A 22,660-nucleotide genomic window follows, 5' to 3' on the forward strand; every position below is an offset into this window, starting at 1 on the left:
TCGGATGCGTCTCTTCGGTCCTTTCCGACCTGCACAGGCATCGCAGGATCGGCACCACTTTTGCACGTCATCCTTTGCATTATTCCAGTAAAAGCGCTCACGAACTCTCTGTAAGGTCTTCATTATTCCAAAGTGACCTCCCGTAGGGCTGTTATGTAGTTCTTTAAGGACATCAGGAATGCGGGATCTTGGAAGTATCAGCTGCCATCGGAACGTCTTCCCATCATCCGATTCGAATTTCTGGTATAAGACGCCGTTTCGAATGTGAAGTGAATCCCAAAGTGCCCAATACTGTTTGGTTGTAGGAATACAGATAGAAATGTCCTGCCAAGTAGGTTTTCTGGTTGATGACTCCATTAAATCAATTATGGGTTTAATGTCGCGGTCTTCCAGCTGGTCTTTCCTGACTTCATCATCACTCCACGGTTCTTGATCAGCAGATGTTGATGTTGTAATTTGTCTTGCGACCGGAGTCAGCAGCTCGTATTTCGCTTCCACCTTGGAACAATATATCGGCAGCTTTCTTGGCAAGGTTTTCTAGACAGGGCGTCGGCGTTTCCGTGTGATGATCCCTTACGATGACGGATAGTGATGTTATATTCTTGGAGTGTCTGTATGCACCTGGCTATTTGACCCTCAGGATTCTTGAAATTTAATTGCCAGGCCAATGAGGCATGGTCCGTGCGGAGGAGGAATTTTCTGCCATATAGATAGTGATGGAACTGTTCTACAGCTTTGACTATGGCGAGCAACTCTTTCCTGGTGACACAATAATTCCTCTCCGGTTTAGACAGGCACTTGCTCCAGTACGCCACTACATGTTCTTGGCCGTCTATTTCTTGGGACAAAACAGCACCGACACTTTCATTGCTCGCGTCGGTGTCGAGAATAAATGGTCGGTCGAGCTGAGGATACGTCAGGATTGGAGCAGATGTTAAAGCCTCCTTTAAGTTGTTAAATGCATCCTCACATTCTTTTGTCCGCAAGAATCTTTGCTTGCTTTCTGTCAGCTTGTGAAGGGGTCTTGCAATGGAAGAAAAGTCCTTCACAAATCTCCTATAGTAGGTGCATAGCCCTAGGAAGCTTCTCAGCTGATGGACATTTTCGGGACGTTTCCAGGATTTAACCGCTGATACCTTTTCAGGATCCGTGCGCACACTTTCTGCAGAGATGACATGTCCCAGGTAAGTCACTTCCTTTCCTAACAATTTGCATTTAGCGGGACTCAGCTTCAGATTGGCTTCTTTCAGTTTCTGAAGCACCTTCCTTAGATTTTCTAAATGTTCTTCAAAACTCTTTCCGACGATGATGATGTCGTCCAGATATATCAGGCAGGCTTCGTAGGAAAGGCCTTTCAAAACAGTCTCCATAAGACGTTCGAATGTTGCCGGCGCATTACACAGTCCAAACGGCATCACCTTGAATTGCCAAAGCCCTTGTCCCGTAGTAAATGCCATCTTTTCTCGGTCTTCAGGCTGTATTTCTACCTGCCAATACCCAGTCTTTAAATCAAGTGTTGAGAACCACTTGCTTCCAGAAAGAGTGTCTAGAATGTCGTCAATTCTAGGAAGAGGGTAACTGTCTTTCTTCGTAACCTCATTCAACCGGCGATAGTCGACGCAAAATCTTGTTGTGCCGTCTTTCTTTCTGACTAGGATGATGGGAGATGCCCATGGACTTACTGAAGGCTCGATGACATCGCCTTCTTCCATATCTTTTAACAGTGTTCGCACCTCTTCCTGTTTAGCAAACGGTAGATGTCTTGGATGTTGCTTGATCGGGGGATGATCGCCGGTATCTATTCTATGTTGTGTCAAACTAGTTCAACGCACGTCAGAAGACGAGAAAAGACGGCATTTACTACGGGACAAGGGTTTTTGGCAATTCAAGGTGATCCTGACACCAAAAATTATTGCGTGCGTATGGGTTCGTTATGAAATGAATGCACAAGTCCGATGAAAAATGAACAAAAATTTATTATTACCACAACAAAAGTGCTTAAATTTTCTCAAATTATCATGCAGTATTACAATATCTCACAGTAGTTATCTTTTAACTACTCAAATGTCCAATAGAACGTAATTGAAAACAGCTAAAGAACGCTAATCCGCGAATTCGCTACAATCAACAAGAGCAGTTTTCTAAACAACAACAAACTAAGCAACTACTCCGAACTGAGATGTTTTCCTCCTTTTATTAGATTTTAAAATCACGCGCTAGAATTTTCCAGTACTTTCTCGAAATCAAAATGAGATATTTATTTATTTAATGCACATGCTCTTGTATTTTTAATTTTCCGGCTTAGCTTTCTTCTTTTAATATTCATCACGCGCTGCACTACGCGGGAAATAAAACAAATTAATTTATAATTGAACTAACATTAGCTTTTTAAATACCAAATTCATAACAATATAAATGGAAACCAATGTGATTTCATCTATGAGAAATTATGGCACGATTGTGCTTTCTGAGTAAGAGCACAGGTGTCCGAAAACATCATGAACATCGAGCATCACTGCATGTTATCTTGCATATATTAGCCATTGAGCACAAAGTAAGATCATAAACCATAGGTACTCCGTAATTTTAAATCATTGGCAGGTTGTTATTTAGTTCACTGTGTTGTATCATTGGCAGGTTTCTTTCATTGTACGTATGCTGTACTGAACAGTCATGGAATCCAGACAATACCCATTAGTCTATAAGCCACTCAGGTATCTAGACCCACTCTCACCTGTTACCTGAACTTAGATACTTGCTTTCAAGAATTAAACCTGCTATCTTGAATTAATCGAGCTTCTATTAAACCAAAACAAATTTCTTATAATTGTGTTGTGATGTCATAATTATCTATTATTAACACTAAATCACACTACTTGGTGACAATATATACATGTTAGTAACAATACAAGCTCTATAATGGCATTACAAATCTCTCATTTATTTATTTATTTTTTGAGGAGAACAGGAAAATTTTCAAAAACATGACTTTCTGCATATTTGAATGCTGGATAGTCAGGTTTTTACTGTGTATGTATATTTTGTAACATTTTAAAATAATACTTCTTTAATAAAACAGAAATTTCTGTATTTTTATTTATTTTTTTTTTTTTTTGTGAGTTTTTTCAGTCGATTAATGTACCTTTATTATTATTATTATTATTATTATTATTATTATTATTATTATTATTTACAAAATAATTTAGGTTTAAAGTTGATCGGTTTCCTAATCTTAATCCTTAAATTTACATTTTCCAGATATATTTCCTAAAATTAATACGTATTTTATGTATGTTTAATTTTGTAAAATATTATGTGTCATATTATTGAAGTGTATTTTAACACAGAAACTGTCTTTAAATAAATTAATTACTTGATTTAAGGAAACCTGTAAGAATTTTTACTATTCAGGAAGGTAGGAAAAGAGTCTGTTAATCAAAATTAATCAGAACTAGAACAAAATGAATTTAATAATTTTGATAAATAAGCAAAGTATTATATTTGTTCAATCATGTTATGTTCATTTGAATTAACTGAACTATATTTAAAGGACTATCTTTTCAAATAAAGATTAAATAAATTTTAGATTTCTCCCCATATGTGTACATGTGAGTATTGTTCAAAAAAGGTTTTAACACAGTAAATAAAAATGAGATTCATGCAAACAGAAAATTCAAGACTGTCCTTTTATCTCCTGTCCCAAAATAATATTATTAATGTGTAGAGTTTTTGCATTTTTTCAAATGTTTACAAAATCTTTGAGAAAACTGATTTTGCAGAATTTCCAATATCTTATCTTTAAAAAGCTCTTTTTTGCCTTCTAGCATAAGAAGGGACTTGCAAAAAGTGCAGCAGTATATCGGATACTGTCCACAATTTGATGCTTTGTATGAAGAACTTACTGCTAAAGAGCACTTGATCCTGTATTCCAGATTCCGTGGTATTCCACTTAAAGAGGAAGATAAGGTTGCTATTTTTACACCACCATTCTTCATTAGATTTGCTTCTTGAAGTTATTGAATAAATATTTAACTAATTTCATGCTTACAATACTTTTTAAAAAATTATAAACATAAATTTTTATATCTTTTTCCACTACATGATACAGTCAAAAGTCGTTAATTCGGACACCCATAATCCGGAATGATCTATAATCCGGACCTCAAAGCCACAAACTTTCTGCGCATGCGTCGCGTTCACGCATGCGCACAGGCGTTTACGAGATCGCATAAGACCCTTACAGCTGCGAATATGTTTGTGCGCATGCGCGTTTATACGCTAAGCTAAAGTTATCTAATTTAGTTAATGTTGCAGATTGCGTTGTTCCTTAATCTTCGAATTGGATCCGGCTTATTATTTTTTGCAGACTGTTAGAGCAATTTTATAAAAGTAAGCTTGAACTTTCGATTATGTCAAATAGAATTTCCGATATATATTTACTACGAGGGCCATCCAGGAAGTAGATTACGTTTCCGTCTGTGTCCGCTAGGGGCGGGGCTAGCGCGGCCATCTTGGGGTCAGAGCGTTGCGCAGCTCAGTCTGCATCTAGCCGTGCTAGTGAGAGGTTCGTGCTGTGCTCCGTTCAGATACTGTGACGGTTTGAAATGTCTGCGTTAATTGAAAATCCTGCGAGGTGCGCTCAGTAATAAGGTTTCTGACTGCAAAAAACTGTAAACCGATAGAAATCTATCGGCAGCTTCGTGAAGTGTATGGGGACAACATTATCACTGAAGGTGGAGTGCGTCAGTGGGTCATAAGATTTCAAAATGGCCGAACCAATGTTCACGACGAAGATCGAAGTGGGAGACCCAGCATAGTGACCGCCGAACTTCTCGAAAAAGTCGATGCTAAAGTCCGTGAAAATCGAAATTTCACAATAACGGAACTTTCTTTGTGTTTTCCACAAATTTCGCGAAGTTTGTTGCACGAAATCATCAGCGAAAAGCTTGGTTACCACAAGTTTTGTGCAAGATGGAAGGCAAGAAGAGGTAACGAAGTGGTTGAAGGCGCAGGCGGCCGAATTTTTCGACGAAGGAATTTCCAAGCTCGTACATCGCTACGATAAATGCCTTAATTTGTATGGTGACTATGTAGAAAAGTAGTATTTGAGTGTGGCTTTCATCTGTATATAATAAAATTTGTTTCCTATACTTTGTTTATTTTTTTATTCCAAAACGTAATCTACTTTCTGGATAGCCCTCGTACAAAGCGAAAGTATGTTTTGAAATCCGAAATCTGTTTATCCATTTCACGCTGCTCTGCGGCAGAGGGGGGGGGCAGAAACGTCATTATTAGATTATGATAGATTAGAAAGATTATGTCAAATAGAATTTCCGATATATATTTACTAATATGTAATTTGTATCTACAAAGCGAAAGTATGTTTTGAAATCCGAAATCTGTTTATCAATTTCACGCTGCGGATTGGAAGTTGATCTGTCAGCACTATCCTTATCTTCAGAGCAGATGTTTTTATTTTATTTGGTTTATAATTCCGTACTAAGTGTAGTATTTCATTTCGATATACTCCGTCTTTGATATGATTTAAATCAAGTTCCTCGTCATTATAATTCGCTTCCGATAGTGAAGAAAGTGACCCAGAGGTTATTGAAAACGAAAACATTTCGATTGACAAATTAGTCGGTATTCTCAACACAGCAATTATAGGACTTGAACAGCGGAACTTTGTAACTAAACAAGAAATTATGTCTGTTTAATAGAATTAAAGAGAAAGTATTATCACATGAAACGAAGCAACTTGCATTGAAGGAAATGTTTAATAAAGTAAACAAATGAATATTAAGCTTTTTCTTTTTGTAAATTTTGATACCCTTTAGATCATAATTGTTCTTTATTTCATAAATTACGGTTTCATATTTTTAATTTTGTAATTTCTGCATGCCATCTTACCAGATTTAAACTGATGATCTATAATCCGGAAAAATCGATAATCCGGAATCGCCGAAGTCCCGACGAGTCCGGATTAACGACTTTTGACTGTATAAATAATTTTTCTTTAATGAATTATTGAAATTTCTTGCCGTATCATTTAAAGAACATAAATTTAACATTGGGCTTCAAAAATAGTTTGAAAATGTACATAAAAATAATGCAGCTGAACCTTGAAGTTTTATGCTGTGTGTTTTTTCAAATTTCGTCATTCTAAATTTATGTGTAAAAAAATTAAAAGTGCTTTAAATGGGTTCTTCATTTTGTTTACAGTTGCAATATTTGCTATTTTGAAGATTCACATAATAAATAATTGCAATATTACATTATTATGAGTTATTTGAGATCAATATTTAAGCAAAATCATCTAAGAAGGCATATCTCAGTAATATTTTTATGTACATCATTTTATTCTCATTATAAATTTAACAAATATTTTATTTTCAATAAAAACAGTATGAGTGCACTTTCTGTCTCTATCACGTTGGCATTGATCATTCTATTTATTAATGTACTTTTGTTCATATATTAATTGTACTACTTACTATAAGCTTTACAATTGGACTGCAATATTTATTGTAACAAATTTTATATTAATTAAAAAGTATATTACAAGATCTTTCCATGTGTGTTTTAAATACAGAAAAATAATAAATATATTTTTCAGAATTAATTTATTTTGCAGTTGAATCTTTTTGTCATACAGCAGATGTAAAATTAAATCAAATACCAAAGTTTAAAACATACCATCAAAACCTCTTTTGCCTCTATTATAGAACATATGTTTTCTGATTTATTCTTTTTAGTTTGTCTTTTTCTAACATTTACAAAATGAGCAAAAGATAAATTTTAAAGTTTAGAAGGGTCAGTATCTAATGTATTAATCTCATTATAGAGTTGAAGGTAATACACATTAATTTTATGCTTAACTGCTCATTTTTATAATTTGTTTTAATTACATTTTGATAGCATCATAAAAAGAGTCTTTGCAGTAAAATATTTAAATTTATCTGATTGTCTCTGTTGATAAGCTAGCTGGTGAGCAAAAAAGTACATCAGTAATTGTATCAAATGATCACTTCTTAATAGATGTATGGCTTGCCTGCATTACTGTGTATGTGTTTTCAAGGCTGTTTTTGCCATTTGTGATATAAAAATAAACCAGCTTCTCATAGAAAATCTTGTCTGAAAGCATTCCTCCTCAGTGATAAGCCTTTGAATACTTGGATGTAATTGACCAACCAGACATCTATGAGCATCATATGAAACATAAATGTTACTAACTTTCATAATTAGCTCACATATATCCCATTAAAATGTTTGCCAATAAACACTGGATATTGTTGAGCTAATTATGTTAGTTGTATGTTTTGCTAAAATAGTTAGTTATATGTATATTTTTTGCAACTTTTAATGAAGATTTTAAGAAATGTGTTTGAGTAATGGAATAGAACTGGAAATGTATATACTTTTTTACCTGGTATTACATGATATAATTTGAACCAGAGTTAAAAATTAAAAGTGAATATTCTGGGAAGTATTATAGTTTCTGAGAATTCTTCTTATGTTTTAGAAATGAACGTGAATGATGAAACCTATATAATAAAGTACAAAAGGAAATACTAGATTTGAACTTCTAATTTGTACATATATCCCGTATTTTTTTTCTCTTATAAATGCTATTAGTTGTATAATAAAATTTTGTTTCAGGTAATTGAGTGGGCTTTGAAGAAATTAGATTTAGTAGATTATGCAGATCGGGTTGCTGGAACTTACAGTGGTGGAAATAAGAGAAAACTTTCTACTGCAATAGCTCTGTTGGGTGCTCCTTCTGTGATATTTTTAGTATGAAATATTCTTCCTAGTTGATTTTTTTTTCATATATATTTATATTAAGGTTTTTAAATGTTTTGCTGTTTTATATTCGCAGCTTTGTTAAATTAACTGTAACATGAACTGCTATAGGAAGTGGGCACTTTTTCCTTTTTGGGGGGTGGTAATGGAAGTGTTAATTCATTTTATTATTCTAGGGTGCAATTATTCTGTATTGCAATGATATCATAAATTTGAAGATATTATTTCGTGTCTTTGGAATAAAACTGAAAATTCTTTAAAGTGTGCAAAGATGTATTAATATCTAATATAAATTAATCAGAAATTTTTTTGAAACAGTTCTTAAAATTTTAATATCCAGAATATTATGGTCTAAAGAACTTAATTTTTTTTTCAATGATTTTAGTTTATAAAAATCTTGAATTTCAGCCAAAATTTGCAAATGGTCCATAACTCTAGTCACTTAGCATCTCCATGCTTTTCTATGAATGTCAATCTTGGTATAAATTAACATTTTGGAGGAATATAAAATCCAAACCATGACAGAAACATTGTAAATTTATACTACAAACAGAGAAACAGTGTACCATACTGAATGAAAGTTCCAAAGTGTACGATTAGTTGTTCACCCAATCTTTCAAAACAGATGATATTGACAAGAATACCTTATTAAAAATATGTTTCTTAAATTTAAACCTTGACCTTATGACCATGCAACAAAAACAAAAGAAGAAAATCATACTTTATAAGAATATTTGTAAATCTGAAAATACTCAAGAGTATGGGCAGAAGATAAGACTAGAGTATTAGAACAGAGGATGTTCTAAAAAAATCTGCCAGTATCAGAGCAGTGTCCATTTCATGTCTATTTCCAGCTATGATGTTGTTATAGCTCTTATGTTATATCAGACTGATGGAAATAAACATGATAGATGAAGAATAAAGTTGTTATTATATTTCCCCCTTAAAAAACCATAATTTTAATATATTTTGTCATTTTAACAATATCTTATTAATGTTATTACATTTTTAAAGAAATTCATAAATTACCAAATTGAAATATTTTTAAACAAACTGATCTTAACAAACTGATTTGTTCTTTCTATAGTCTCCCCCCCCCCTTTTTTTTTTTTTTTTTTTTTTTTTTTTTTTTTTTTTTTGCAACACAAGAATTTGTGTTGGAAAAAAAAAAAAAGACAATAGAAAGAATAAAATTAGATAGTAGCTTAAATCTCCCAAGTGTACACATGTTACAAATGTAATAATAAATCATGAAGCTGCCACAAACAGATTAAATGATAGGTGGAAAATAAAGATGACAGTTTTCCATCTGTCACGTTTATTTTTAAGAGTCTGAATTTGTGTAGCTTTAACAAATTTTTTTTATTAATTGTTAAAATTTGAAAAGAAGAAATAGTTACGAAAAAATATTACATAAAGTAGAAGAAAATTCTTTTCAAGGGAATATTGATTGTGTAATAGAACAGGAACATTGATTTGTGTATTAAAGCTAGTGAACGTAGAGAAGTTGTTAAAGAGCAGGAAACAAATATGATTAAACTAAAATTTTCAGATTAAAATGTCACAAATATTTTGTACTTGGCATTGATTTCTAATCCAATGTGTATATGTTACTCTAAGCCAAAAAATTTTCTAACACTGTGCTTTTAATAGTGCTTCTTTTAATAAATATTTAAAAAGTTAAATAAACTAATTTTTCAATAATGGCAAGAAAAAAATCCTTTTTTAAAAGTATGTGTAACTATTTTAACTGTAAAATATAAAAGTTTTAGGAAACCATATCCATAATTTAATGCTAATTATTTGAAAATCTTTAATCTTTTGGGCATAGAGCCCAAAGCTTTTCTCCCTTCAAGAAACTACTGTTTGTGCAGTTGCCCTTTTAGGCAGTTTGATTCATCCTTGGAGGTGGGCATTTATTTCACAAAAGAAAGGGAATTGTAAGGATTTATTGACTAAATTGCTAGATGATTTCCTTATGAAAGGAAAAAATGTAAATTGCAATTGATTCCAAATTAGAATATTCAGTGGTATGCAGAAAAGAATGTATATTTCCATTATGGGAAATGTCATTCTGTTTCTCCTTTTTGTAGCACATAGTTTTATTTTTTAAATAATAATTTTAATTTACCTTACTAAATTAAGTATCTTTACAAATTTTGAACAAGAATTAATTCTGTTATATTTTTATTTTAAAGTTATATGATAAAATTCCTCACTATTTTGTTATTTTATAGATAATCACAGTCTTTAAATTTATCAGATCTCCATTTTGTTTTCATAGTGCATATGAATTTTTTTCTGTAAATTTTATGAACTTATTTTCTTGAATGTATTCAAGTTTCATGATTTCATAAGCTGGGGGTGGGAGGATATACAAATGTTGCAGTAAACAGAAAAGCTGTGTACTTCAAATTTACCTGAAATTTTGAGGGTACTTACGTATTAACGCAACCAGGCCAAAATTCGCATAAATTACCAAATTTGGCGACCCTACTTACGGCAACCCTACATATTATATGTAGTTTTGCAAAAAAAGCATGTGGAGATTCACAAAATTTTCCTGCATTTTCGTGCAAATTTTTGTAATTTATGAGAAAATGGCAGCGTACATGGATAAAGTCAAGAGTGTGCGCAAATGCCCTTTTTGTGCAATTCTGGGATTTTTTTTAAGTAAAAATAAGTCGACGTGTACATGGTTATGGCGAATACAGTTTTCAATCAGTGCTAAAAGCAATAGCCAAAAGATTTCCGCCGAAAAAATAATTCTGCAACTTATTAAAATTTGAAACTGGAAGGGTTTAATTGCTATTTTATATTTTAAAACAAAATAATATAAAAAACTGTATTAAAAATTATCTGTAACTAATAAATGTACATTTTCTTTCTGTTCATACTTTTTTACTCAAACTTACAAATAGCGCCAACCTGGTTGCGATAATACGTAAGTACCATTTTGAGTTTTGCTTATGTATGATATTAAAAATATCCGAAATCTTTAAAAAAATGTCTGTGGAAAAAAAAACTGTAGAAATGATTAACTTTTCTGCAAAGTTTAAATTTTTTTAAATTTAGTCTAAATAAATGTTAAAAACTTGCTTGAAAAACCTAATGCTTAAGGGGCGAAACTGTCAAGAATGCACTGTGTGCTATTCAAAAGTGACTCCATTTCTTTTTAATATTGTGGTAGTGCAGTGCAGTAAATGGAACTTTGCAGTACATTTTTCGTACTGCAGTGCTTCATTTCTTAACTGCATCTAATTTATGTTAAGTTCAGTTTTAAAAGATCGACAGAATAAGACAGTAAAGCTATATAAACTATTTTCTGGAATAATATGTTTTAGTTTTAAAAATTAATAAGTGAAAAATTATTTGAAAAAAAATTTTTTTAATGAAAATTAGCAAGTAATATTATTTTTCAGTTGTGAGTGATAGAAAGAATTTAATTGACTAAAATATTAACGTATTTAGCATTACAAAACCATAATGAAAAGTACTAAATTTACACTTGAAATTCTTTGGTCTTATTTTTTCTAATTTCATAGCCTTAATAAGGGAACATGTTTTACTGTGTTATAAAATTGTGGGAATTTTTTAATAGCAAAAAGCTTTTAAATCAAAAGGGGGAAATTGTGCAGTGTATGCAGTTTTTGAAAGAATGCAAAAAAGGATGCAACATAGTTAGTTGCTGTCTCCAATACTATGTATTATTATTCTGCGTTTTATGATGTTATATAATTTAGCGCTTCACAAACTATGGATGAAACTTTCGTATTTCTTCTTCAGTAAATCATCTTTTTCATTTTGGCATGTTGCTATAAAAAAACTAAAATATTTATAATAAATCTTGTAAAAATAGGGTATATTCTAAAGCAATGCAAGGCTCTGTTTATGACTTATTAATACAATATGGTCATCCCAAATTTTGAAAGTGCGAGAATGAAACGGGAAAGTTAGGAAATGCCAGATCCTTAATACAAAGGCCTTTTAAAGAATAATTGAAGTCTCTAGACACAAACTTGACAGTTCACTCTTTTCTTTCAGCTTAGAAAATGGAGGCATAACCACTAAAGTGGACATTCTTGTCTTTTTAAATAGGGTTAAAAAGACACGGATATCAGTATAATGGCTAACCCAACCTAATAACATTAAGGAGTTGGTTTTATTCTAAAACTTATTTTATGTTAAATATTAGATTGTGTTTAATAATAATGTATCCTACATACTTCTATTTTATTCTTAGAATGGTATAAAAGTGAAGGTTGTTATGTAGATAATTCCTTATTTAATTCTGTTTGCTGATAGATCTTTACATTTTTTCATTTTTATTCTATAAATTCCTTAAAAGTGCTTTTCCGTGTAAAGAAATATATATGAACCCTGTGTTAGAGAAAGTATATTCTGTCATCGTTAAATATTGTGCTGTGTTTTCAGGATGAACCAACAACTGGAATGGATCCTTACACTCGACGTTTTCTGTGGAATTTAATTACTGAACTTGTAAAAAGTGGCCGTTCAGTGGTGCTAACATCTCATAGGTAAGTTATACTTAACAAAAATATTAAAATGAGCTATGAGTAAAAAAACCTATTTATTCAACTTAGATTAATAAGATTTAAATTGATGAAAAAGATTTGTTTGTAACTGTGGCTTTGTTATTTTTGGCACATAAAGTTTACTTATTAGTTACTTAAAGTATAAAATATATCAGATAAATTCATTAAGGACCTATGGCTGCATTCAACCTTTTAACTGAGGATGTAGTTAGTGTCACACGTTTTCTTAATAGATGTAGTACAATTCAAATTCATATCATCATTTTATATTTGTCTTTAAAAGTATGTAAGTGTTGTAATATTTTTGAAATGCAAATTAAACTGTTCTTTTAATACACAAGATAATTTGTAAATTTAAGTATAACTTCAGGTATTAATTCCTATGGTAGCTTTGTAGAAAAAACTTTATATAAATGTACTACATATTTCAAATGAATTTAGGTCTATCATTCTTTTAATCATTAAGATAAAAAAAGTTGAAAATAATGAGCCATATATAATAAAAATTCTTAAGTGTACAGTCCTTATTTTTAAGTATACTGTTCATAAGAATATAATCATATTTAATGGATTTTTGACAAAATCTGATGAACAAGAAATTATAAGACAGTTCAAATTTCATGCATAAGCATAACTTGACTGTCTTAAAATGATGGTAAATAAATTAATAATTTTCCAGTAATTAGCCCAAAGGCATTTTGCGTCAAATCACTTTCTGCGTTGCTTCACTTTTCAGACAGTTGCCACCCAATATTGTTGTCCTGTGTTATATTTAAAGAAATTAAATAATGAAGAATCTGCATAAATGTATGTATGTTTCTTGGACTGTAATAAAACAATGGTACTTAAACCCTTATCACATACGATATTTGTTGCCGGAATAAAAGGTTTGGTGGAACAGTTCTGAAAAACGCTCTTTGGCGAAATAGGGTTACCATCTTCACTTGGTAAACAGGCTGAAAGCCAAACAAGAATCAGTTATCGCTCAGATTGGCGAAAGTGACGTTTGCTTCTTCGTGTTGTTTTGTATTGCTCACACTCTTTTCGTTTTAAACTTTATTGTTAGTAATGGAAGATAATAGAAAGGTGATTGCTATCAAGTTAATCACTTTGATCTCCACTCTGGCATGTCAAGTAACAGATAAACACACTTCTGGTTATAGCAATCAATTACATCAGTAATGGCCAAATTCTGTATACACTAAGAATAGTTTAAAAACGTGTGCTGGATAAGTCTATCAAACATCTCTTATGTGTATTTTCTGTTGTCTGCATTTCAATGAAAATTTGATGGCTCACTACTGTTCTGTCCATTCAAACAAACAGACAAAAACAAAAAAAAAAAAAAAAGAAGACCTATGGCAAAAATCTATATGGCTGATATTTACATCCTCACAGCCGGCAGATACTATTCAGCAAAATTAAGATCAAATAAAGCGTATGAATACATGAGCAGTCAAACATGTGCAAGTTGTTTACTGTCCCATAGAACACTCGGTAATATACCTAAAACACATTAATTTTACCAACTCTAGAAATTAGGTGTGCACATCATGAGTTTGTTTTATGTGATTACGGCAAAGCCTCGAGGGATATCTGCCTAACAGGAGGGATCCCTTTGTAAAAGATTTTTTTAAACTGGCTCGTATACTGGTTACAAGTGGGAAAACCAAGAAAACGCCTATGTAGCCAGCCCTTTCGCGGCATTCTAACCTGAGACAGAACTGCCAGTATTCAACGATGCTTCGGCCACTAGTAGGCCCGTGCACTTAATTGGAAAGTACAATTCATTTTGTAAACAGATATGAAGGTGATAATCAGTTGTGCACTGTTTTAAGTAATCAAATGTTATAAATGCACAGCTGTTACATTTCTTATCATTTATTAGTCATGTTTATATTACGTAGATCATACATATGATATAATTATGAATTAACCCAATAACAAAATGTGTACACTCTTTAGTACTCAAATGCTCATCAATTATTTTTCAACTGATTATTACATATCCATAATACAGTCAAAAGTCGTTAATCCGGACTCGTCAGGACTTCGGCGATTCCGGATTATAGATCATCAGTTTAAATCTCGTAAGATGGCATGCAGAAATTCTAAAATTAAAAATATGAAACCGTAATTTATGAAATAAAAAACAATTATGATCTAAAGGGTATCAAAATTTGCAAAAAGAAAAAGCTTAATATTTATTTGTTTACTTTATTAAACATTTCTTTCAATGTAAGTTGTTTAAGTTTTGCTTCATTTCATGTGATAATACTTTCTCTTTAATTCTATTAAACAGACATAATTTCGTGTTCAGTTACAAAGTTCCGCTGTTCAAGCCCTATAATTGCTGTGTCGAGAACACCGACTAATTTGTCAACTGAAATTTTTTCGTTTTCAATAACCTCTGTCACTTTCTTCTCTATCGGAAGCGAATTATAATGACAAGGAACTTGTTTTAAATCATATCAAAGACGGAGCATATCAAGATGAAATACTACATTTGGTAAGGAATTATAAGCCAAATAAAATAAAAACATCTGTGCTGAAGATAAGGATAGTGCTGACAGATCAACTTCCAATTCATTACGCGCTCACCGCGGCGTTCCCCCCGCCGAGCAGCGTGAAATTGATAAACAGATTTCGGATTTCAAAACATACTTTCGCTTTAGATCCTTTACATATTAACAAATATATATCGGAAATTCTATTTGATGTAATCGAAAGTTTAAGCTTACTTTTATAAAATTGCTCTTACAGTCTGCAAAAAATAATAAGCCGGATCCAATTCGGAAATTAAGTAACAACGCAATCATCAACGTTAACTGAAATAGATAATTAGATAATTTTAGCTTATACGTCCATTATACATAAAATGCGCATGCGAAAACGTATTCTGCACTTGCGCACACTCATATGCGCAATCGTAAAAGGTCTTACGTGCACGCGTAAACGCCTATGCGCATGTGTCAACGCGGCGCATGCGCAAAAAGTTTTTAGTTTTGAGGTCCGGATTATAGATCTTTTCGAATTATGGGTGTCCGAATTAACAACTTTTGACTGTAATTTGCAAAGAACTGATAAGTACAGTTGCTGCCAATTACATGATCGTTATATGAATTAAAAGTAACTTCAAATAAACTTTTTGGCAATGTTCTTTTTTGTATTCATGCATACATATATATGCACATCTAATAAATCATATATTTACATACAGATAGAGAGATGCGATGGTTTAGAAGTTGTTAATATATATTTATTAGTATTAATGTAATGGATAAGATTTATATTAATGAATGTATATACAAATGTTTTTCATCATGAATAATAATAAATCCATAAATTTCCAATGTTTCAATATGTAGCATTTACAATAAAAGTATAGTTTCTAATGTATTTGTAATCCAAAAAGTATTTCATTAATAACATGAAAATAATAGATAAAGTTAATGAGTATTCTCATTATTACATAAGCTATGCTTTTCTTTTTTTATGCATCTTTTATGCTGTTTAAAATGTGTCACTGATTATGCAATTAACAATTTAAAAGATAAGTAATTAGGAGAAAAGCTGCGCATATACAAACTGATTTAAAAAAATTATTCAACTTAAATTTAATACATAAAATTCTATTATATAAGTGATAATATATGATCAGCACAAAATACAACAAATTTGGCGAACTTTTGGTGAGGAACAATTTGTAAAGAAATCTGAACTGCAAGAATGTCGTAAAATACTCTCAACTCTGAAATTTCCACGATAATATATTTAATGAATGTATAAACATTTTAAAAATGACTCAGGCAGTTGTATTATTACAACAAAACAGCAATAATTAAATCGGCAGCTATTTCTACTGTCCATGAATTCGCAGTGAGTGCCATCGCCATATTGAAAGTTACCCGTGATCTTTCAGAAGCAGAACTTTCGTCTGATTGTTTTAACGTTCGAGGAGCATGTCTCCAGCCGGAACATTTTCGGAAAAGTTTTAAAATGTTGCTCATAGCCAGGACATGCTTCCTCCTAGCTAGACGAAACATTTCGCGGAAGCCTCCCGCTTAAAGCAGTCCTACTAGAATCTCATTTCTCGGAATTGTCCTGGGTGAGCGCACGCGTCCCTAGAAGTGATAGCCTCTTTAGAGCCATCCAATTTTGAATAACATAATACTCCTCCAACTATGGGCATCTAGAAGCCCAAATTTGGAATTTGTTTTATTATCTATTTTATATTTTGTAAGACATTTATGAGTTTTTGATTTTCTTAATCAAAAAAATTGATGTGTTTTTGATTAAGAAACTCAATGATTTTGAAACGAGCAATGGCAACACTGTACAGGGCAAAAAAAACATTTTATCTCCAGCACACTAGATTATGTATTGGAAATTCTAAAGATATGCTCATTTTAAAATTTTTATATTTAATTTGTGACATTGCTGTTGAACTGAATTTTATGGTTTAAGTGCCAAGAACATGATATTTAATTAATAAAGGTAATACAGAAAATGCTAAAAAAATGCCCCTTTGGGCGTAATGTTTTTTTAGATGTTTTTACATAATAATAATTTAATTTATATAATCACAATTTAATTTCACTCCAAAAAATGTGTATCTTTTTCTTTATGATCATTCTCTATTGCTTGTCCTGAATAGCAGTTACTCGATCTAACAGACACTAGATTCAGGTCATATTTGAATTACATATAAGGCATGGGCATTTGTGACTATAGTGTCTTTGGCTTATTTAAAATGCTTTAAAAATACTGCCGTAATTTCCGGAAGAAAGGCCGCATCAGCGTAAATGCCGCACTCAAGAAAAATGGCGGGGAAAAAATTTAAATTACACAGAAACGCCGCAATAGATTAAATTGCGCATGACATCGTCGTGGGCCGTATAGATGCAAAAACTCAACCTAAGTCCTCATATATGACATACCAGTTAAGAAAAATGCATGAAATGAAACCATAACTCAAAAATAAATTAAAGGTAAGAAATGTGGAAAATATATTTATCTTCACGTACAGTGGATGGACAAAAATATGGAAACACCTTGTGAAATGCATGTTTGAAAAGAAAGATTGATTTTAATGAAATATGTAGGTGGCGCTGGTGTTTTTGACTACTGACGTCACCTATACAACTTTGTAAATGTGCTAAACAGTTCAGTTGTTTGTCGGAGTACTGTTATGTGAGGTTGTCATTGCATTATGTCAGAGTTAACAGACTTCGAACATGGGCAAATTGTTGGAGCACGTATGGTAGGTGCTTCCGTAAGCAAGGTAGCCGAGGTGTTTAGTGTTTCAAAGATTTATTCCGCATATTTGAAAAGCGGAAAAACATCATCTGCTAAATCACAGCGTGGACGAAAGTGTGTCCTGAGTGATCGTGACAGACGATCATTAAGGGCAATTGTGACGAAAAATAAGAAGACCACAGCTGCACAAGTTACTGCTGAAATGAATGTTGTGTTACCGAACCCTGTGAGTACCAAAACAATTAGAAGGGAGCTTCACAAACAGGGCATTGCTGGCCGTGCTGCAATTGAGAAGCCACTCATCAGTGATGCTAATGCCCGTAACAGGAAAAGGTGGTGTTTAAGTCATAAAGGCCTGGACTATAGAGCAGTGGAAGCGAGTAATATGGTCTGACGAGTCTTCTTTCACATTGTTTCCCACTTCTGGCCGAGTTTACGTCTGGAGAACGCCATCTCAAGCCTATAATACAGACTGCTTGTTGCCAAGAGTGAAACATGGCGGGGGTTCTGTTATGGTTTGGTCAGCCATATCGTGGTTCTCTGCTAGCCCCATCATAACTGTGTCAGGGCACATGACTGCCAAGACTTATGTGAACATTTTGGCCGATCAAGTTCATCCCATGGTACAAACTTTGTTCCCCGATGGTGATGGTGTCTTCCAAGACGACACGGCCCCTGTTCACACAGCTCACATTGTCCAGGACTGGTTTTCTGAGCACGAGGATGAGTTGTCCCATCTCCCCTGGCCACCACAGTCACCAGACCTGAATATTATCGAACCTTTGTGGTCTACATTGGAACGGAAAGTACGTTCTCGTTATCCACCGCCAACATCGTTATCTGAACTTGCCACCGTTTTGCAGGAAGAATGGTATAATAATCCCTTGGCAAACATACAGGAACTGTATTTATCCATTCCGAGAAGACTGCAAGCTGTTTTGGATGCCAACGGGTTTCCTACACCATATTAAGCAAAGAAACATGTTTTTTTAAAGGTGTTTCCATATTTTTGTCCAACCCCTGTATATACTTATATTTACCCACTAAAGATGTCCATATTTGTAATACTCAGACTATATTATAAAAAATATTGCAACAACGAAATATTAAATTTGGATGACAAAAGGAAATTTTAAATTTTACTTACGAATTACAGCAAACTATATGTCATATGAAGCCATCAAAATCTGATTCTTCACTATCTGAATTAAAAAGATGTAGTAAATCCTGATCTAAGTCTTCCAGATCGTCACATTCATCCTCTTGGTTTACAGTCTCTTTATCTAAGGATATAATTTCAGCTTTTTTGAAGCCTGCTATTATTGACGATGTTTCTACCAATTTCCATGCACTTCCTTCCCACTTTGCAATTTCTTCATAAGATGCTCTACGTATTTTACCGCTTTTGGTTTACGTATGCAATCCTTCACTCATCCAACACTCTCACCGCTTTCGGACTTCAGCTTTGAAGGATTTATTACCTGACAAATATAATGGTTGTAAGATTTTTGTCAAACCACCAGGAATTATTGCTTCGGTCGTAGATAATTTTTGACATCTGGTTTTCACTGACTCAAAGAAATGAGCATGCATGGAATCCATTATGAATAACCCCTTTGGTTGGAAGAAAGATCCCATATAACACTGTCAAACATTTTGTAGCCACTCGTGCATGATTAAATAATTACATCATTAGGAAAATCTCCCTTCGGAATAGTCTTTCATTTAAAAATGATCATCGGCTTTAGCTTGCCACCGTTTGCGGCACAAGCTAACACACATGTAAATGACGTTCTTTCATGCCCCGTCATAAACACAGATACAGTTTTTTCACCAGTTTCATCAACAGTTCTGTTTGCAGGAGAATCGAAAGCTAACAGCGTTTCATCCATATTTGTTATCTGCGACCGAAGAAGTTGTTTTTTTTTTTTTGTCAATAATAGTTGTCACATATTTTAGAAAAGATGACTTTTTATGCTGCCAGTCCATTGGTAATTGTTGCCCGACTGTTGTTCTAGTACACAGAGAAATATTTTTTCTTTTCATAAATCTGCTACTCCTCCTTTGAAATCATTTATGTTCATTTGTTTTGCTATAAATTTTGTTTGTAAGCGAATTTTTACAGTCGAAATTGCCATTCCCTTTCCTCGTTGCTCCTTTATCCAGTTTGTAAGGTCGTCCTCTAGATTTGGCCACCTTACAGTACCGCTTCTTTTGGCTCGTTTCTGTTGTGGCATATTTTTAAGAAGTTCTTTTTCAGTTCTCCAATGTCGAATACATCTGTCGTCCACTTCAAACTTTCGAGCTGCTGCTCGATTTCCAGTTTGTTCAGCACGTGAAATTACATTAAGCTTAAAACCAGCAGTATAGCTTCTGTGCCGTTCAGGGACATTTTCAAAAATTTTCCGCTCCCTTCTTACTTAAAAACTATCCAACAAGTACTTGTACCCAAACTGATGGGATCTGTATCTGGCAGAATGGCAAGAAAAATCGATTCATGCTGAAGGGGAAACACATCAGAGTTTGTTATTGCGAGGCAGGTGGAGTCGGGTCCGCCTTTGAAAAAAATTGCAGAAAAGGCAGGGGGGAGAGGATGGGTCCTGGAAGATTCATCGAATGACAGAGGAGAGAGACTATTCAAACTGATGAGAATGTTGATTTGAAAGGAGGAAGAATGTTATTGTTCTGAGATCTCGTTTAGGGTGAATAAGGCATGTAGGTCCGTTCAAGGGAAAGAATGTAAACAAAATAACGTTCACAAAAAGCAACTGAATGGTCTTTTGTGTGGGAACAGCACCAATCTATGCACAATGACAAGACCATCCAAACTATGTACAATGACCATCATAGGAAATATTTTATTTTTAGTGCACCTAAACGCCGCACCCGCTGAAAATTTAAGTTTTAAACACGTAAACGCCGTGGCGTTTCTTCCGGAAATTACGGTACTTAGAATGAGAGATTGAGATAAAGACTTCTTACTTAGAATGAGAGGTTAAGATAAAGGAATTAGATATGTAGTAATAATAAGAACTGGAGTGCAAGACTGTGTGAAATTCCATTCCATGGGAGCTGTCAGTTCGGTTTTTGGCTGAATTTAGCAAAGAACTAATATATTTTGCTTTCCAGTAAGTAAGCCAAATGCAATTTATACATTCTTAGGATTTGTATTTAATTTAAAATACTTTTCTAAAATCATTTTGGAAATAAACTTCTAGAGCTACTTATAAAACATTTTAAAGAAGTTCCTCAGTATATTTTAAAATCATATTTGTGAACCAGAAACAGTATTTTGCTGCAGAATACATATATTGGGTATTATACATAGGAGTGCCCGGATGGTAATATGTTATGTATAATCTTGGAAGAATATCAGCAAGATATGACCAAGATGTAATTCTGTTGTTTTAATATAATAATTTGTAATTAATACTGTGATCGTATAGAGATACATAGTAATTTCTCTCCCCACCCCCTTCTGTATGGAAAATGTGTTCAACTGTTTGGGTGAAGATTAAAATGGCAGCTTTTTTCTTGCCATTAATTCAGTTAACTTACATCTATAAAACATGAACTGCAATAATTAGTATAAAGTGTGACTAAAATTCTCAAAATTAAATGAAAAAAGAGAGAAAAAATTCCAAGGAACTTCTGAAAATAGGTTTTGTCAGATTTATTTGCAGAGATGATGTAATACAAAATGAGAAAACACATTGCCATAACAAAAAACAGCCTTCCCAAAGTCACGATGGAAGGAGTGACAGCAGAGGAGCAACTGTGTCACTGTCCATAAAAGAGGTTTGGAGAAATACACTGTCAGCATGACATTCATTGTGGACAGCAACTCTGTCACTGTCTACAAAGAAGGTTATGCTGACAGTGTTCAGGGATGCAGAGGGTGTCATTTTGATTAATTTCCTCACTTCGAGCAACATCAATGCAGCACACTATTGCCACTTCCTCACCAAGCTGAAGTCCACCATTTGATGCAAGAGACCAGGGCTTTCAAGTCGAGGAATTTTGTAGTTGGATGACATTACAAGAGCCTACTCAGCAAGGGACACAAAAGAACGCATTTGTCACCTGTAATGGCTGAGATTCAATTAACCTTGATTTTGCTCCATCAGAATTCCACATTTTTCCTGCATCACTATTGGGACATCACTTATAAAGTAATGAAGAGGTGTGGTGTAGGCTGTGAAGAATGTATTGGGACATCACTTACAAAGCAATGAAGATGTGCAGCAGGCTGTGAAGGACAACACTAAATCGCTGCCCGGGTCTTTTTATTAGGATGGTTTCTTGAAAATGATTTCACAGTATGACAGACATATGAATATCGATGTCAACTGTATGATAAAATAGGTCAAAATTTGTATTTTGTTATGCCATTGAATTTTTTTGTTTGTAATAAAGCTTCCTTGTGAGAAAGCATGATGAAGCTTTGAAACTTTTTGAAGCATCCTTTCTACCTAATTACAAGTATAAAATACTGACAAAGATTTTAATTTTTAAATACTTTTTTGTCATTTAAATATATGATTAATTTCTCCATTTAAATCTGTTTTCTTAAAACAAAAACATAGAGAATTATTGAAAATAAGTTTCCGTTTCTAATTCAACTCCTAATATCTTCTAATTTAACCATTTTATTTTCCCAGTATGGAAGAATGTGAAGCTTTGTGTACGAGGCTAGCAATCATGGTAAATGGCCATTTTAAATGCTTAGGCAGCATACAGCATTTAAAAAATAGGTTTGGAGAAGGCTATTACATAACAGTAAGAACTGAACAAGGTGAATTAGAAACTATTAAGCGATGGTTTCGAAAAACCTTTACTGATGCTCGCTTAAAGGTTAGTAACTATATACAATTAATTACATAGTTTTTATTTATTACACAGATAAATTATGTAAATTTCTTAATCTTCAAGTCAAAACAAACAGAAAATTTTCCTTGTTATTATTGAAAATTTTTATAATGTATTTTGTAGGCAAGATGTATATATGAAGATTTGTATAGTTTAAGACAAATTTGTTTATA

The 22,660-nt window shown here is 33.0% G+C and overlaps 1 protein-coding gene across 3 annotated transcripts in view; it reads left to right on the top strand.

Annotated features, from left to right (window-relative positions):
* LOC118194990 (ATP-binding cassette sub-family A member 2-like) overlaps positions 1-22,660 on the top strand; it is a 194,361-nt gene that overhangs the window by 150,141 nt on the left and 21,560 nt on the right. For all 3 annotated transcript variants that reach the window (XM_085823222.1, XM_085823221.1, XM_085823223.1), the window contains 4 exons: positions 3,825-3,966; positions 7,660-7,794; positions 12,238-12,341; positions 22,280-22,472. In XM_085823222.1, coding sequence (XP_085679348.1) covers positions 3,825-3,966; positions 7,660-7,794; positions 12,238-12,341; positions 22,280-22,472 — 574 coding nt within the window. The remainder of the gene's footprint in view (positions 1-3,824; positions 3,967-7,659; positions 7,795-12,237; positions 12,342-22,279; positions 22,473-22,660) is intronic.

Source organism: Stegodyphus dumicola, chromosome 9 (genome assembly GCF_044657685.1).
Source record: "Stegodyphus dumicola isolate Sdum_Otavi_A_Nest chromosome 9, ASM4465768v1".
Lineage (NCBI taxonomy): Eukaryota > Metazoa > Arthropoda > Arachnida > Araneae > Eresidae > Stegodyphus > Stegodyphus dumicola.